The sequence below is a fragment of the Trematomus bernacchii genome, unplaced genomic scaffold (genome assembly GCF_902827165.1).
Source record: "Trematomus bernacchii unplaced genomic scaffold, fTreBer1.1, whole genome shotgun sequence".
Taxonomy (NCBI): Eukaryota; Metazoa; Chordata; class Actinopteri; order Perciformes; family Nototheniidae; genus Trematomus; species Trematomus bernacchii.
Window position 1 is genome coordinate 17,096,726 of NW_022988050.1, and position 17,666 is coordinate 17,114,391.

Genomic DNA, 17,666 nt, shown 5'->3' on the forward strand with positions numbered 1-17,666 from the left:
CTACATACTGATATACACCTGAACATCAGCAGGAGAGGACTCTTTAAAGTTTGGTCACAATAATATATCATTGCTATTTTATAGCGTGGTAGGTTGAATACAGCGCCAGACAGCAGCTTAACATACTGTTTATCCAGTGTTATAGGAAATCCTTTCAATCCATGTTAAAGCTAAAAAGCCAATCATTCCCAGAACACATTTTTCAAGAGTCAATGTGTGTTTTCTTGGTTTTCTATTTGACATATCATTGGACTTAATGAAACTATTGGAGAAATTACATTGTCTCGGGATTGGGACAATAAATAATCTGTTTGTGATAAATATTGAAAGTAGTCCTTTGTTGCAGCACTATATAATGATAGGACTGGCTTTTATAATGTCTCAACTTAATTCATTATGCGGTTTGGTTTTCATACAAAAACTGATCCAATAAAAACAAATACAGCTTCCAGAACAAGGTCTGATATTTGCCTTTTGTTAATTTAATTTCATGTTTCAGGAGACACTGTAATCCCTCTCACCATGGTTTACATGTTTAATGATGTGCACCAAGTTATTCTAAGACGGTGATGTCAGTGCAGTTAGGCAACACTACTGATACATTAAGCAGGAGTGCAATGACTTCCCGCCCAAATCTGGCAAGCTGAGAGACTTTGCTTTAATAATGAAATCAATATAAATATATAAAATCTTACATTTACATTACACTGCAATGCAGCAGGGTTTTACGGTCACATTCACTCAGTATATGTTGCTATCCTGGTACGTCAGGACACTTTATTAATGCACTCATACTGAACGAGCGTGAATGATTGTGCAAAGCTTTGGAAACATGCAGCTCAGCCCGACCTCCAGCAGCAAGTCTGCAGGCTCCAGAGTCATTCTGAGAGCACCACTGAGCTGGCTGCTAGCAGGGAGGGTAGCATTTGCATAAAGGAATCATGATTATTTCACAAGCATTCTTTGCTTCACTTTGCATATAACAGCATGTTGGCATCAGCATTATCAGCTATACTGCTATTTATTCATGTGTGTGTGCTAAACTCTAGCTATAATCGGGACCATGTTAGCCTAGCTTAGCACAAAGGGTGAAACAGTCTGGTAAAAATACACCTAACACCTCTGACGCTCACTGATGAACACATGACTTCATGTACAGCAGAAATGCTAAAACAGTTAGGTGCTTTAACACTCTCTTGGTAAACAACGGCTTGTTAAAGTAACCACATGCATCTTCTTGTGCTGCTTTCATATCATGTATAATGGATGGTAAAGATACAAAGATTTATGTTTGTAAATGGTTTTTCTATATCAATCATCTTTAGTGTTCATTAGAGACAGATTTGATGTGATCATGCTTGTTTGATTTCAGGCCTTTATGTTTTTTTATGGGCGGTATCCCGTAATTGTCACCAACATTGATTTTGCAATACCATTGTCACAGTGATGGACACACACACATTTTGTTTTGAGCACACAAACAAGGGCGATGCACTTGTTATTATACCCGCTGAAAAAGGTTTCGCCCACAAATGTTAATACTGTCTATGTGAATGTGCACTCTACTGTCCACCTTTACCTGGGTGATAAACTTATACATAATTAAACAACAGCAAAACAGTCAGTCACAACTCAAAACAACAGCATGGCTATTAACTTTAATCGAAACACATGACATTCACTATATAACATTATAGGCAGACTATTCCTCCAATAACACATGCAGGCCTATACAATTTTTAATTTTTAATTTCTGGGGCTAAAATACACGTTCATTTCATTTAACTTTGTTTTCTTTCCTAATATATGCTCCCTTTCATTGCCAATAGAGTGATAAGAGGAAGAATTGTGTTTTGAGTGGAGTAACCGTTTTAATTGAGTAATAGTGGAATCAAATAGCAAAATGACAAAACAGATACTGTGAGTTTTAGGTCTAACCAGACACAGAATACACAAACCAAACATTGTGTATTCTGTACACATGTAAACACCTATACATGTAAACACCTTAAAATGTGTACAGCATAACCACACCAGACACAGCATGTGGATCGGTGAGCTTCAGAGGAGTTTGTAGGTGTATTTATTTTTTATTTGAACAGAAAAGTGCAAGCCCCTTCCCTCCTGCTTCTAGTCTTTATGCTAAGCTAGGCTAGCTAATTCCGATATTAGTTTGACATTAACACACAGAAAATATGCGCTTGAAATCAAACTATAAATCCATCCATTGGAAAAAGTAGTGTATTTTGTTAAACTATTTCCTTGCACCGAATAACGTAGGCAGTAAAAGGCACGACCGTCCTCGTGACCAAGTCGTGCCAGGCTTAACTCAACACCATCTGGGCTGTTTGGTAATAACTTTTGGCCACAATAAAGCAGTCATTGTTGTTTTTATTAAGCGAGGGCGTGTATCTCTCTGTATATCCTATTAATCTGTTGTGTCCGTTGACCTGTGTCCCGCTGCAGGATTTGAAGAGGGTGCTGTCCTTCCCCCCGTACCCCGGGGACTACCTGCACCCGGTGGTGTACGCCTGCACTGCAGTCATGCTGCTCTGCCTGCTGGTCTCCATCATGACCTATATCGTCCACCACAGGTGAGAAGAACAATTATTAAAAGCTCGGTTTTTTTCAATCTTCACACAACTTGCAAACAACCAAGCACAAGGCCATGACTGCATTTAAGGAGGGAATTGTCTGTTGTGCACTCTGAACTCTGTACCTTTAGACATGCTCAGTCACTTAGTTTGAGGCATACTGCAGGGCTCGAGTTTAAGGACGTCCCGTCGTCCCGGGGCCGAAAAAAATAGGGTCGGGGAGGATAAAAAATAATCTTGGGACGAATTTGGGACGAGAGTTAAAATAAAAATACCCTGATAACTCTACTACAGTACGAACGGCGATGAAAATGAAACTGACTGCACGTTTTGTGTAGCACACAGTTATTAAACCTCCTTGTCAACATAAACACACACGCACAAAACATTTAGCAAACCGCGAAATACACACACACACACACACACACACACACACACACACACACACACACACACACACACACACACACAGCTGTGCCCGCAAACTCCTGGCCCGCAAATTATTGGGTCTAGCTATGTACTGAGTGTGTGTATTTCGCGTTGAGTGATGTACAATGACAATGGCATCCCGTGGAGGAATTCTGCAATTGTTTACGTTACATCACGAAAACGCACAGCAGAACCTAACCCTGGAGCGCCGGCCTCTTTATTTACTAACTCCTCTTCATCCCCTATGGGTAATAAGGCTGAGATGAGAACTCTCCATCGTATTTAGTCCTTAGCAATATGCTGCGTCTCTCCCCATGTAGGGATGGGTACCGAGCCCCGGTATTAAACGGGCCCCGGGCCGGAATTATTAAAGACAGTGGTAGCGTTAAGCTCCGACGTTATCTGACTTTTTATCGGTAGTGGAGACATTTAAAACATATATGTCATGTATTATTGCTACATGAACATTATATCGCAGTTTTAGTTTCGCCAACTCCGTTTCTAATATGCAATAAGTCTACAAAATGCGTCTATGATGTATTTTCGATCTTATTTTCGATCTTTCCAATCCAGACGAGAGAGCTCTCTCCCCCGTCTGTGTGCGAGGGGGCGGGGCAGTTTGTAAAGGTCTCCTGACTGTGTTACAGACTGTCATCCTGGTTAGTGGTTACTCTGGGTTCTGTCTTCTGTCTTCAGGACAGAGTGTTGGATGTTTTTGATAATTGGATAGAACTTGATTGGATTCAATATTAGAGTAACTTTCTCGCTTGTGTGTTTTTTTTAAATATATTTGGCCTTTGTTTATGTGTTTGACTGATTTACTCAATTAAAAAGGTTGATGAATTATCATCTAATGATTTGTATGATGTTTTATTTATGTTAAAGGTCACTTTGAATGATTTTAACTAATGATAATGTAGAAAAACTAATATTTTAAATTCGGGACGGTCCACATTAATTTCGGGACGGCTTAGATTGTATTTCGGGACGGTTCCGGGAGGATGGTGAAAGAAGTTAGCCGAGAGCCCTGATACTGCGGTCTCATCCTGTCCATACTGACCCTGCAGTGATCCCCTCTTATCATGACTTCAATGTTAGATAAAGAGGACCAAAGTAAGTCTTTTTAAAATAAAAATATTTTAACACAATGACACCATCCTGAAACCGACTGCCAAAGCAATACTGTATGTTCAAGAACATTTTTGTGATATATTTATTTTCAGACATTTAACAAAATCGTGTCTTATAGCTATGTAAACAAAATACAAATGTTATGCTGTTTAAAAAGCCTTAAAACACATGGTTCTAATACTCAAACTGGACTTTTAAATCAAGTACATTTCTTTATATAGCTTAATATAAAAAATCCCAGGTTTGCCTTAAGGTGCTCTACAATCTGAACAGCATTCAACAACCTCAGTTCTGAGACCCACAGAAAAACTCCAAATATTCCTAAATTATGAAAGATGCTGTGTAAGGAATAGACCAACATATATGAATAATATATATAATAGGGGTATATTGAGCAATTTAAACATTGCCCAACAGATCTGAGTCACATGACCTCCTCTTCAACACACTGCAGAAATACAGGCTGACTATTCATAGGAGAAAATAAACACAAAGGTCCCAGGGTGGTCGGTGGTTCAAAACAAAGACTCCTGAGTAAAAACACAGGACCCTGAGAAGAAAGTAAGTAGATGTAGCAGGAGATCAGACATGAAGCATGACGGGCCGTGTCTGGATTATATTTCATAATTTCAGCAGCACAGAAGAAGCAACACAGCCCAATGAATAGTTTGACACAGTGTTGCACTCTCAGTGTCTAAGACTGCTCAAATGTCACATTAGCTTCAGCTGGACTGTGCATGTGAGGCACAGAAGCATGGAACAAAGTGGATTGTGATCGCCATCTCCTACAGTGAAGTCAAATAAGGGAGGGGTCTCGCAGGGTCGGGACAGGAAGAACAATTACAGCCAGCCATTAATCTTCAGTACATATGGCATTGAGGCGATGCATTTGGGTTGATCTGAGAAGAGCATATCCTTCATATTTAAGTTCAGGTTGATAATAGGCTGTTTACAGATGAACATTTTAAATGTTCTTAGTGTTAAGGTTTTTCTAGATTTTTATTTTGATATTTTGTTTCCTAAATAAGTTTGATTTTATATGACATTTTTATTTAAATGTCTGACATTAGCCCTTCATATAACTCTAACCCATGGATGTATAATAAGAACTGGATACAGCGTGGGAGGCGGGGCCTTGTTCATTCCTATGAGAGTTGCTCATTGGCGCATGAAGACAAAATGGCCCAACTTTTGAGAGAGCGAAACGTCACGAAAGTATTCATATAATCATATAATCCGTTCTTATTTTGCATCCATGGGTAAAGGTAAAACTCATGTAGTACTGAACACGTCACATGAACGTGCCGGGCGGCGCGGTCCCGTGGGTTAGATCCGCGTTCATAATGCAGAGGAAAATAACTCTCAGAATAACGTTATTAGCACATTTTACAACTTGAGGGCCGAATGTTTTTAATAAGGGCTATACAAATGTTCATACTGGGTAGTTCATTTGGTAAAAAAAAAATATCCAACGATTTACAGACGTCTCTTTCCCAATGTTAGTCAATAGGGAAAAGTCTTTCTGGGCCCAGCGACTGATACGGAAGTGTAGTACCGCCGTTTGGCCACATCGAATATTTTCCTCAGAGTCCGGTGCACTTCCTGGTGGCTTGCTCCAACCCAAACCTATCCGTACATTCACATACGTTTTGTTTTTGTGATTCAGAATATTAGTAATAAGTTTGCTCTTTTTTAGCTGTATTCTATTGGTTATATTTTAATCACAGCTAAATGATGCTTTCTTGTTAACAACATTACTGGTTTTATTACTGCATCCCATGCAGTCCATCCTTTTAACTGTGAGCTCTGTGTTTGCAGCGTGATCCGCATCAGCAGGAATGGCTGGCACACACTCCTCAACTTCGTCTTTCACACTGGGCTGACATTTGGAGTTTTTGCCGGGGGCATCAATCAGATCAACTTACCTTTTGTGTGTCAAATCGTAAGTTGTTGTTTCTCTACTTTCTCAGCATAGTGTTATTTTCCAGCACAGTGGCTGCAGTTTGAGCTCTCTGTGGGGCTACAGGCGTCACTGATAGACAGGGTCAATTTTCACAAAATCAGAATCCAATCTGCTGTATATGAAGCTCAAAAATGTGAAATCCAACATGGCCGCCACCGCCAGCCTGAAATCTATTTTAAAGGAGAGGTGTCATGCTTTTCCGGTTATCACCCGTCCCCTTGTGTGTTATGAAGGTTTTTGTGCATGTAAACGGTGTGCAGAGTCAAAACCCTCAAAGTACACCCTGTGTAAAACTCTAACACAGAAAATACCTCCCCAAAACGCCTCGTTGGAGATACGTCACTGTCCATTTGATTCTTCCGGGTACGGCATGATGTCATGCGGTACCCGGAACAAAATGGACCAATCCGGAAGAGCTATGGCCACACCCAGCGGCGCTGGCCGCACCCTCTGCCAGCCTAACATTTACTGTTGGAAGCTCTGGTTCAGTTCACAGTCGATCCAGTCATGCCAATGCCAAGGACTTGTTTCCTGAAATGTGAGGAGAAATCTGAGCTGTTTGTCCTACCGATGGAAGAACCACGACGAAGTCAGTGGTTGAAATTTCTGTTTAACACTGTTCCTTCAGAGGTTCGAAGAACGTTACTGTGTGCGCGGCATTTCACAGACGAAAGCTTCCAAAACATTGCCCAGTTTGAGGCCGGATATGCACAGCATTTGAAACTGAAGGACGATGCTATTCCTAGTTTGTTTGGACCGTTTGGAGCAGGGGAAGATTCGGGTACACAACCTGTAAGTTTGCATTGTTATTTGTGTATTTATCAAACAAGGTATCTACCACGACTGTTTAAATGTGTAAACGTGTGTCGGACTGCTAAGCCATTGACACAGTGCTAACTGTGCTAACTAAGTTGCTAGCGTTTCCATATATCAACTCTAATATCAGCAGATGGCCTTACATACATGTATCTCATAGCAGGAGGATGTCTGCATTCACACACGAAATACTCATAGACAGTATACTCCGGGTGATTTACCGTACGGTCAGTACATTATAGTTGCCGTTCCTGGCGTGCATGCAACCAAGCTACCAAGCTCACCGTTCATAGCGTGTATGCTACATAGCTAAACAACAAGGCTACCTAGAGCTAGACATGCTAGGGAAAACATTGTTTTCATGCCAGCTACAATGAATGACCGAACGTAGCAGACTACCCGTATAAGATTGCAATTGTAAACATGTTCTTGCTAGCCTAGACCAGCGCCATATAGAGAGATCTATCTATATGGCACTGGCCTAGACTAGCTGTTGTTCATAGTAGATTGGCATATTACACTGAACAACTAGCAAACGTAGGTTAGCATATTAGCTGGCAAGCTAACTGTGTTGATTAGATAGATAGATTAGATAGATACACACTCCTACCACAACTACTACTAACGAATCTAAAACAACTAAGTTTCTCTAATATTTTGTGATTTGCATTTGATTTCGTCCAGCCAGATCAGGAAACTCCTGGCGTATCTGGCGGACAACACACACACACGGGATGACCCACTCTGATGCCTCGTCCTAAAAAGCCCCGGCAGCCGCTTACAAAGCTGCGATAGGCAAGATGCCGAAAACGCCTATAAGGGGAGGAATGGATGATATACAGCAGGGGTCGGCAACCTTTTTGATATGAAGTGCCATTGAAAAAAATGTTATCAGCGTGCCGACGATCGTGAATTATCAACGGGGGGGGGTGAAGAGCTCGACGCTCGTGAACTGTCAACAGGAGGGCGGGGGAGCCTTGCTGCGGGGAAGCAGTGTGTGGACCTGTCAGCGCAACTTACATTAGGGATGCTCCTATGGGGATTTTCCAATTAAAGAAATGTTTAAAACTCAGTTAATGGGGCTCATTCAACCAACATAATTGTTACATTCAAATGAAGTAGCCTACATTATTCAAGTTTACATTAACTTTGGATAATAACACGGGAGAAATGAGCTGAACCGCTCTCTTTTCCTCTCTCCCCCTCTCTCTCTCTCCTGACAGCCTGTCAGTATCTCATGCAGCTCACTGATCCAGTAATGAGTGACCCGACAGTGAAGAATACATATATTTATAACTAGTTCCAGAGGTAGATCAAATAGCTAAGTGTGTTAGGTCTAACTCTTGTGTGTTTTGCTCCGCTCACCGGTCCGTCACAGCGGGTGGAGCTGCAGGATTTCTGCTTCACACACGTTGCACCGCTATTTTATTGTCATTTTCGGTCACCTTAAAATACTGCCAGACTGGTGAAGCCATTTTGGCGAACTTGATTTGCCGCACACAGAGAAAGAGAGAGCACCGATCGATCGGCAGAGAGTGAGTATCGGCCGATATCGATCGCCACGCAAAAACTGCGGCATTTTTACAGCTCCTTATGGGTAGGCCTACTGCAATTTGTGAAGTGCTTTCCTCTGTGGAGAAAATATCAGCACTGCATTATGGAGGAAAGCGGCAGAAAGTCGCCTGGAGTTAAAGAGAGCGGGGCTGCGTTGCGTGCATGGCTTCCTTCTGCAGGTAACGGGGAGACGCGCTCTGGCGGCGGTCTCGTTCAGGATCCGAAAATAAAATTTAAATATTTTGCACACTTATTCCACTTATTCCTAGTGTGCCACTGGTTACGGTGCCGCGTGCCAATGGTGGCACGCATGCCAGGGGTTGCCGACCCCTGATATACAGTGTATATATGTATATTTACGCATGTTCATTTTGTACATTTCTAAAAATAAAGTTTGATGGAAATACTTAGTAGGCCTATCCTTTCTTCCCTGAATTATTTGCTCCTATAACATATCATTCATATATAGCAAACCATGATTTGATTTATCATCAAACAGTAGTAGTTTATTACAGGTAAAAACAACTTACTCTTCTATAACAACAGTTGTAGGTACAGTTCGGTTAGTTAGCGTATAAAATATACGGCTGTACCGAGGCCATTATAAGACTGATGTTTCGCTGAGAGCGAGCCGAAAAAAGCACTGTTAGACATGGGCGGAGCCTCTCTGGTGGTTGACTAATCAGAACAGAGTGGCCGAGCTGACCAATCGGAGCACACTAGGCTCACAGGGAGGGGGGGGCAAGAGCTCCAACGAGCCGTTTAGTGGAGAGAGTGAATACTGCTGAATACACATACTTTACAGACATGCTGTATGCGAAACCAATGTGAGTTTGGAAAATTGCACAGTATAAATCTATTTTAGTATACCTCAACAATGGAATTATGATCAGTGGAAATGGCCATGACACCTCTCCTTTAAGTATATATTTTTGACTAAACAAGATACAAACTTGAATTAAATGTGCTTTTGTAAGTTCTCCTACATGGGCAATCTGATGCCATATTCAGATTTGACATGTAATGTGAATAAACTGCTTAGATCTCATATATATTGCAAAAATAGTAGTTTTTAACTATGAATAATTACTCAGCTATTATTATTATCAGGCTACTTTTACTTACTTTGTATATTGTTTTGAGGTTAAATGTTTCAAATGTGCTGTGATGGAACCTTTGCCTTCCCCACTATTGCCCCCCCCACCCACCCACAAAACCCTCCAACCCCCGCACAAGCACACTCTTCGCCATTCGCATTTTCAAACTTCAGAATGACTGATCTGCAACATGACAGATAAGAGGTAAAGTAATGTGTTTAATGTGATAATGTGACATGTTTTATGTTGTTTACATAATTGTAATGTGTGATTTGTAAATAATTGCAGCTTATATATTTTAGCATATTTGGATCTTTGAAAGAAGCGTAACGTTAGCCTTTATCACACTTCTCAGAAACGGCTGATCGGAAACATGAAGCAGCTAACAGGTAAAGTCATGCCCAGTGTATATTGTGATGATGTGACATGTTTTATGTACTTCAAATTATTGCATTCTATATATTTTAACGTTTTTGATCACTAAAAGAAGCCTAATTAGCTAACGTTAGCCAGCTAGTTTCTGGCTCAATGAGCAAGCTAAATTAATACATATCGATGTCTTAGAGTTTATGGAATACCAAAGGTGCCGGAATCAATTAAATAAACACTCTACAATTATTATGAAATATTATTTCATAATGCTACTTTCCCGAATTGCACATTTATTTCATAATGCTACTTTCCGAAAAACCCATTTATTTTATAATGTGACTTAACATAATGGCACTTTTATTTCATAATGCCACTAATTCTGGCACTTTCTTGTAGGTCTGAATTAGTCAATTGGCGACCGAAACCATGGCTGAAGCAATAGACCATACCCAAGACAGCTTAATGGAGCCACAGTTATGCATCATATGCCAGGACGACTATAAGCAAAAGCTCATGACAGTTAGTCAGGATGGCCTCCAATCAGCTGACACTATAAGACAACTCAGGTTGAAATTACATCATGACAATTTCCGAGATGCAACCAATCGACTTACTGAGATACTTCAAGGAGACTCGCCTCAACAATTCTTATGGCATAAGGACTGCCGAGCAAAATACATGAATAAACGTGAAATCGAAAGGAAATTGAAGGCAGAATCAAAACAAAATACCAAACAAAGTTCGTCTGCATCCACAACAACTCCGCAAAATGTTAGTCTACGGAGCAAAATACCTCCAATAGATTGGAAGCAGTGTATCTTTTGCCAACAAGATCGGAAAGAAAAACTACATCTCATCCAAGTAACGAAAGTCAGCAGCAAAATACTACAAGCAGCAAAGTTTGACTAGCGACTAGCCTGTGTAAATGATCTAATAGCTGCAGATGGAAGATATCACATGACTTGCAAGACCAAGTTCGAACGTAGGTCCAAACGTATGGAAGAGATGTCACTTCCGAGCACAGACATGCCGTTAGAGTGGATCTGCCAAGAACTTGAACAATCAGCAAAGCAAGCGGATATTCTGGATCTTGTACATGTGTGGGACCGGTACTGTACACTAGCTAATGAGGCTCAACTAGATATACCATCTAGATTTCTAAGCCGAAGGAACACCTTCAAGGAACAAATAGCTGATCGTCTTGAGGGCATATACGACTTTGTTGTACTGCATGATCAGCCTCAAAATGAACCTCGCACTGTCTTGGTTCTATCCATGGAAGATATCCCATGACTTGCAAGACCAAGTTCTTGGCATATTCCAGTATCAGCAATGGTGAAAGACGACAGCGCCAATATTCATAGAGTCATTCCTACATTCAAACATGCAGATCAAAATCTGTTCCTGAACATGGTCCATGTGGCATTGCAGATCCGAAAAAGTATTTTCCAGTACATGACATTTGCAAGTTACTATCTGATGATCAAGTGGACACACTCCTTGCCTTCCATGCCATCACTGGCTGTGATAGTGTGTCTCAGTTCAGTGGTCACAGAAAGAAAACAGCCTGGCAGGTGTTTGAGCAACATTACACCGATTTTACTGGCCTTGGGAAGGGCCCTCTCACAGAAGGTATTGTGACATCAACAGAGAAATGTTTCTGTCAATCGACAATCTGGAACCAAGCACACCTACCACATCCTGATCTTCCTCCAGTGGATGAAATGGGATGGATGCACAAGGAAGGTCAGTTAGTGCCAAGGCTACTGTCTTTGCCACCTATGCCTAAAGCCTGCAGGGAGTTCACTTCATGTGGGTGTACCAAGGGATGCCTCAGCCAACGCTGCCGCTGCAGGTATGTGTATAGAGAGGATTAGCTGATGGTGATCAATGTGTACAAGATTGTAAAAATATGATAGACTGGTTGAGAATATCAGCCTGCCAGACTGCATACTGCTGACTGTTTGTTGTTAACTGATTGTTGAAACCATAACCGGATAATTGTGAACCTATAACTGAGAAAAAAAGTAGCAAAGGAACACAATAAGTGTAAGGATAACTAACTGTAACGTGTATTCCAATGTACCTTTACTTGTACTGGTCATAATATGTCTATTCTATTCAGAAAGAGTCACATGGAATGTATAGAGGCATGCAACTGCAGGAAACATGACAACACCTGCCGGAACACTGAAGATGACGCTGCGTTTTAAAAGTGCCTGCCTTTTAGCAATTTCCTGTAGGGTTTGATGTAAAAAAGGCGGTGTGAACAGGCCCACTCCTTCATTGCCTTAACACTGGATGGCCTGAAAGCTATAATTTGGGTTTATTTGTTGTTTTAATATATTTGTACATTATTATTTTTGTATTCATTGATATATGGTGGTGTTTTATGAGATACTTGAATGAGGTTTTTACCATTTCAGTATGATTTGTATTGTTGTTGACTTGAACATTCAAATGCCACCCATATGTTCTTACTGTATTGGAGCAAATAAAAGCATATACTGTATAGGGCTTTGTTGACGGTACTGTTGCTCCACTGTAGGCCTAATCGTGTCATGTTTACGTTGTGGTTTGGTGGCCAAATAAAAATTGTATTAATACACTTTCTAAGCAAGCCCTGGTTGAGTCTGACAACTTATTTATCACTAATGACCACCTTTTTCGCTATACATGTATGATTTGATCTAAAATCAGTACAGTATGTTAAATCCCCCATGTGTGAAAACATATAAAAACACATTTAATTCAAGTTTGTACCTTGTTTAGTCAAAAAGTAATGTACTAAAATAGATTTCAGCCTGACGGTGGCGGCCATGTTGGATTTCTCAATTTTGAGGCATTCTGGGAAATGTTTGAGCTTCATATACATCAGATTTGGATTCAGCACCCCTTATACCCCTAGAAATGTTGTATAGCATGAATAAACACAAAATGCCTTCAGCACTTTAAAGGGGACCTATCATGCAAAATGCACTTTGTGATGTCTTTTATACATACATATGTGTCCCCGGTGCGTCGGGGAACTCACGCAGCGTCAGAAAATAAAACCCTCTCTCTTTTCCTCCGTACCCAAATCTTTTAAAAACGGGTGTACAACGAGCGGATACAGATTCCATCCGATCTGACGTCAAATCGGCGGCGGACCCACAGAAAGTTGCTATCAGAAACAATGCCTGACGTGTTTTGGACGTCTTTGTTTAGATTAGCAAGCCTCGCTAACACTCAGAGCTAACCTGTACTGGAGAGCACGTGTTTAAAAAGCAGGAAATAAAAAAAGAACTCACCTTGTGATAAACCTGCAAGAGAAAAAGCATTTGAGCTCCATACTGTTTCAGAAATAATCCTTGACGTGGTTTAAACAGGATGGCGAAATATCACAACCGAATTTAACTTTATCTCCGGTAGAATTCTGATCAGGCATTAGCTCCGCCTCCTGTTATTTATTTTTTTCAAGCTAAGGACCCAAAATCTGCGTTTCTCTAACAGGGCTTCAAAAGAGGGGTTTGAGCAGTATGAGGCATGGCTACAATGGGTGATCTGTTTGGGATTTTGAAAAAAAAACTTCACAGACATGTTTTATATAGGTATGGCCCTACAATATATTTGTCAAATATAGCATGATAGGTCCACTTTAAATAAGCACATTTTCTGAAATTCTGCCTTGTCTATGAGGGAGGCGTCAGTGTCCATGGGAGTGTGAAGTTAAATCATCATGAGCAAGAGTTTTTGAGGCTTGCTTTATAATATTTTCTGGGTTCCTTTCAGGCTGCTCATGTCTAAAATGTGTTCAGGCTCAAATATACAGAAAAGTGATTATAAAGGGTATTAGCCCACATCTGACTTTTATGTTATTTAACACTGAGGGGTGCAAATTCACACAGAATGGGTTGCATCCACTGATATCTCCATGAATTGCGCATCATTTGCAACTCCTATCTGCCATCTACACTGCAAATATGCCCATAAAGTCTAGAATTCCCCTTTTTTTTAATGTTTGATTGCAATTATCCATGTAGCAAAGCCTAAACACGCTTGAGGCCGATGAGTCGTTGTGAGGGGGGAAGTCAGCCAGAGTCTTGTCAGGAGGGGGTTGCCAAAGTGTCCCTTCCATCCAAACATCCCGGAGGCAATTCAGAGAGAGGAGAAGTAAAAATGTTCACCCGGGCCGGGACTGGGAAGAGCGGGGAGAAGGAAGGAATCATTTTTTAATCTTTTGTAAAACTAAATTGACTTTGTTGTACTTTAAAAAAATACCATGTAAGGTATTTTCATTTCTTTTTCATGACAGTTTCATGAACAGCTTGTCACTGTATCACAAAATAAACGCCTCTTTAAGCCTCTTATGGTGCTTTAGTTCCCACCAACTCTCTGAAGACGTTAATATTTTCACTGTGACTGTGGGCGGCTATCAGCCCTGATCTTTGTTAAATGGATTTTTGTGACTTTGCATTTGCAGAGAAAGGGGACAGTTAGGTGCAATATGTATGCATATTCCTTAATGTATATATGTGCAAATAGCACAGGAGCACTGAAATGCTATGTGTTTGGCATCGCAGTTTAAGTTGCGTGTCACCCTTTATTAATGTATTCCCTAGGCAGCACAATACTTTTATCAATTGGATTAGAATGATAGGATAATATGATGAAGTTTGTATTATTATTTGTATTAATCACTTTCAAACAGGAGTCTACAGCCATGCTTAGCTCTGTGGGGTTGCACTGAGGCACACTGGTGCTTTGTTAAAATGTATGGGTGTTATTTTGGAGAATTATCTCATATTGCTTTTAATATTCTTTGTCAATTTGATCTGTCTTAGGTTGGCATTGTACTCCACTATGCATCATTGTCTACCATGCTGTGGCTGACATTTACTGCTAGGAACATCTGTAAAGATGTGTCCAAAGACCCGCTCCGGGCCCACAAAAGGACCGGGTCGGCCCAGACTCGCACCAAACCAACTATCCTGAGGTAAGCTGTAAGCTAGTACGCACTGGTTTATGAGCACAACATCCTTCCTTACAAACCCTTATGATAGTGTGATGTGAGGCAGCTTTAAGATGTTAAACTCTGTTGCAAGGATTATAGCAGTGATGCACAGGTCATTGGATCCAAAATGTTTTGCAGATTTCTATAAGACAATTCAGTGTGTTAAGCCAACCAGCCCTCATGAAACTCTTGAGTGTCATGCAGACGTGCAGAAGTTCACATTAATACTTGGCTACTAGGTGCTGTCCATACATATCAATGGAAATACAAATACATATGTGTTGGATTAAACGTATAATTTCTTTGCAGATTTTATCTTGTAAGTGTTGGAATCCCTCTCATAATTGTTGGAGTTACTGCAGCATTTGGTATGGACAACTATGGTAGCCGGGATGACGCTTTGTAGTAAGTGCTCAGTATTTCTGAACAATCCAGTTTTCATTCAATCTTTAGAGAATAAGATAAATGTTTATGTCTCTGTGTCTTTTCAGTTGCTGGATGGCATGGGAACCAAGCTTGGGGGGTTTCTATGCCCCTGTGAGTTTCCTGGTCTTAGTGGTGTGTGTGTACTTACTGTGCTCATACATCCAGCTCAAACGGCACCCAGAGAAGAAGTATGAGCTGCGCCTCCTGAGTGAGGAGCAGCAGCAGCTATCCTCCAGCGAGTCAAACCACCACTGCCACACCGACACTGGGGGGGTCTCTGCGGGGGATTGTCCACCATTTGCAACAGGCGTGTCGGTGTTGGTCAATGAGCACTCGTTTAAATCTCAGCTGCGGGCCACAGCCTTCACCCTCTTCCTGTTCCTGTCCACCTGGGCTTTAGGAGCGTTAGCAGTATCACTTGGACATTTTCTGGATATGATATTCAGCTGCCTGTATGGGGCTTTTTGTGTCACTCTGGGACTCTTCCTTCTAATTCAGCACTGTGCTAAACGTGATGATGTGTGGCACCGCTGGTGGGCATGTTGCCCGTCTAAGTCCAAGTCTGAGGACAGGAATGGGGACAGACAGAACCAGAGGCAGGAGCTCCATCAGCCTCACTGCCACCTGAGCTCCCCATGCTCCGGCAAGCAGCCTCTACTCTCTCCTTATATTGTGCCCAGTTCCTACCACACACCACCTTCACATAGTCCCCCAACCAATCACACGGGTCCGTGCTGCGTGGCTGTCATGAGTCCTGTTAATGCCCCCCTCTCACCTCTCCCTGAGCAGTTACCCTCCCCTCGTCCACAGACGCTCTCTGAGGAGCTCCCCCGCCCCACCCTGCCTCTTCAGAGCTGCCTTAACGACAGGACAAAGTCCCGCTCCTTCAACCGTCCACGTCCATGCCTTCAGGACTACCGCTCCCACCTGACTTCCACCAGCATGGATGGGAGTGTGCACAGCCCCCACCTGGACAGCCCTCACGCACCACACCACCTCGCTGGATCGCCATTGGTTTGCCAAAGCCCCCACCCAGACCTGCAGCTGCCCTGCCCCAGCCCTATCTTAGATAAGCAGCTGGCTTCCTGCCAAAGCTTGTTACGCCAAAACTCCTGCCACAGCGTACAAGACTCAATAGCTTCCTGTCACAGCCATGCACACAACATGCATGACAGCATTACTTCCTGTCACAGCCTCCTCATGCCTTCTCACAGCGTGCACACCTGCCAGTGGCACATGTACAGCTCAGCGGATCACTCTTCTACTACAAGCTGCTGTGAGAAGCCTGATCCCTTCACCTTACAATATCAGCAAGACCCTGACACATACAGCAGTGTGTCAAAGACAAGAGATAAAGAAAAGGATAATCTCTGCGTAGAGGAACAGGGTTTCCCAAGAAACACTCTGCCTCGGCACGGCACTATGGGCCGGCGAGGAACCATCGGCAGGAACAGGAGCCTGCAGGAAGAAGGACTGTTTGGGTCGGACGGACCAGGCACCATACGGACTGGCCCTTGGAAGAATGAAACCACTGTATAGTCGTCTTATACTTGTATCTGTACTCACTTGCAAGACCTTCTTCCAGCTGCCCTGTAATTGAATTACTCCTTAAGTGTTTGGTTCTCAATGCCTTCAGCTGACCCCTTTTCTCAGTGAGGCCTCGTATCCTGATATTTGACCAACCTTTATGACAAAGTTATCTTTAATTTTACAAGGGATAAGATAAACACAAGAAAGGTTTGAAAAATGTTGAATTATTATTCTGCTCCATTTAAAGTTGCAATCAGTACTGTATGGCTTTGGGACCCAGTGGCTCTGTAGTTAGCAAGTTCACAGCAAGAAGGCCCCGAGTTTGAACCCCATACACATTTAGTTGGCGTTTTTAATGTTTGTGCCAGTTGATCCACATTCCTCATACATCCACAAATGCAAATTGGATTCAAAAATGAATTGTCTAAACTAAGATACTTGATCCAGAACCAACTCGAGGACAGTCAGACCCAAGCAGAGTAGACCCAAAGGTTGCGTTGACCTCTTAAACCTAACGAATATGAAAGTTGATCTTGCTCATAAATGCTATGTTGACCGGCAGTCATTAACAAACAAGTGCTGTTGGTTCAACTATATTGAGATTTAAAATAAGTGACAAGTAAGGAGCGATAAAAGGTTGTCAAAAAAAATAATACATCCACAATGCAGCAAAATATTGGCTAAACTCTTAAAAGGACTAAGTACGGGTTGAGATAAAATACATCATAGCTGGATGTAAACTCTCGGCTTGTTTGTTAACA

At 41.8% G+C, this 17,666-nt stretch overlaps 1 protein-coding gene across 1 annotated transcript in view; it reads left to right on the top strand.

Moving 5' to 3' along the window:
* adgra1a (adhesion G protein-coupled receptor A1a) overlaps positions 1-17,366 on the top strand; it is a 50,166-nt gene extending 32,800 nt beyond the window's left edge. Inside the window, exons 2-6 of the mRNA XM_034119787.1 lie at positions 2,467-2,594; positions 5,973-6,096; positions 14,780-14,931; positions 15,259-15,354; positions 15,441-17,366. Of these exons, the coding sequence (XP_033975678.1) occupies positions 2,467-2,594; positions 5,973-6,096; positions 14,780-14,931; positions 15,259-15,354; positions 15,441-16,914 (1,974 nt within the window). The 3' untranslated portion in view covers positions 16,915-17,366. The remainder of the gene's footprint in view (positions 1-2,466; positions 2,595-5,972; positions 6,097-14,779; positions 14,932-15,258; positions 15,355-15,440) is intronic.
* Positions 17,367-17,666: the final 300 nt, after the last annotated feature.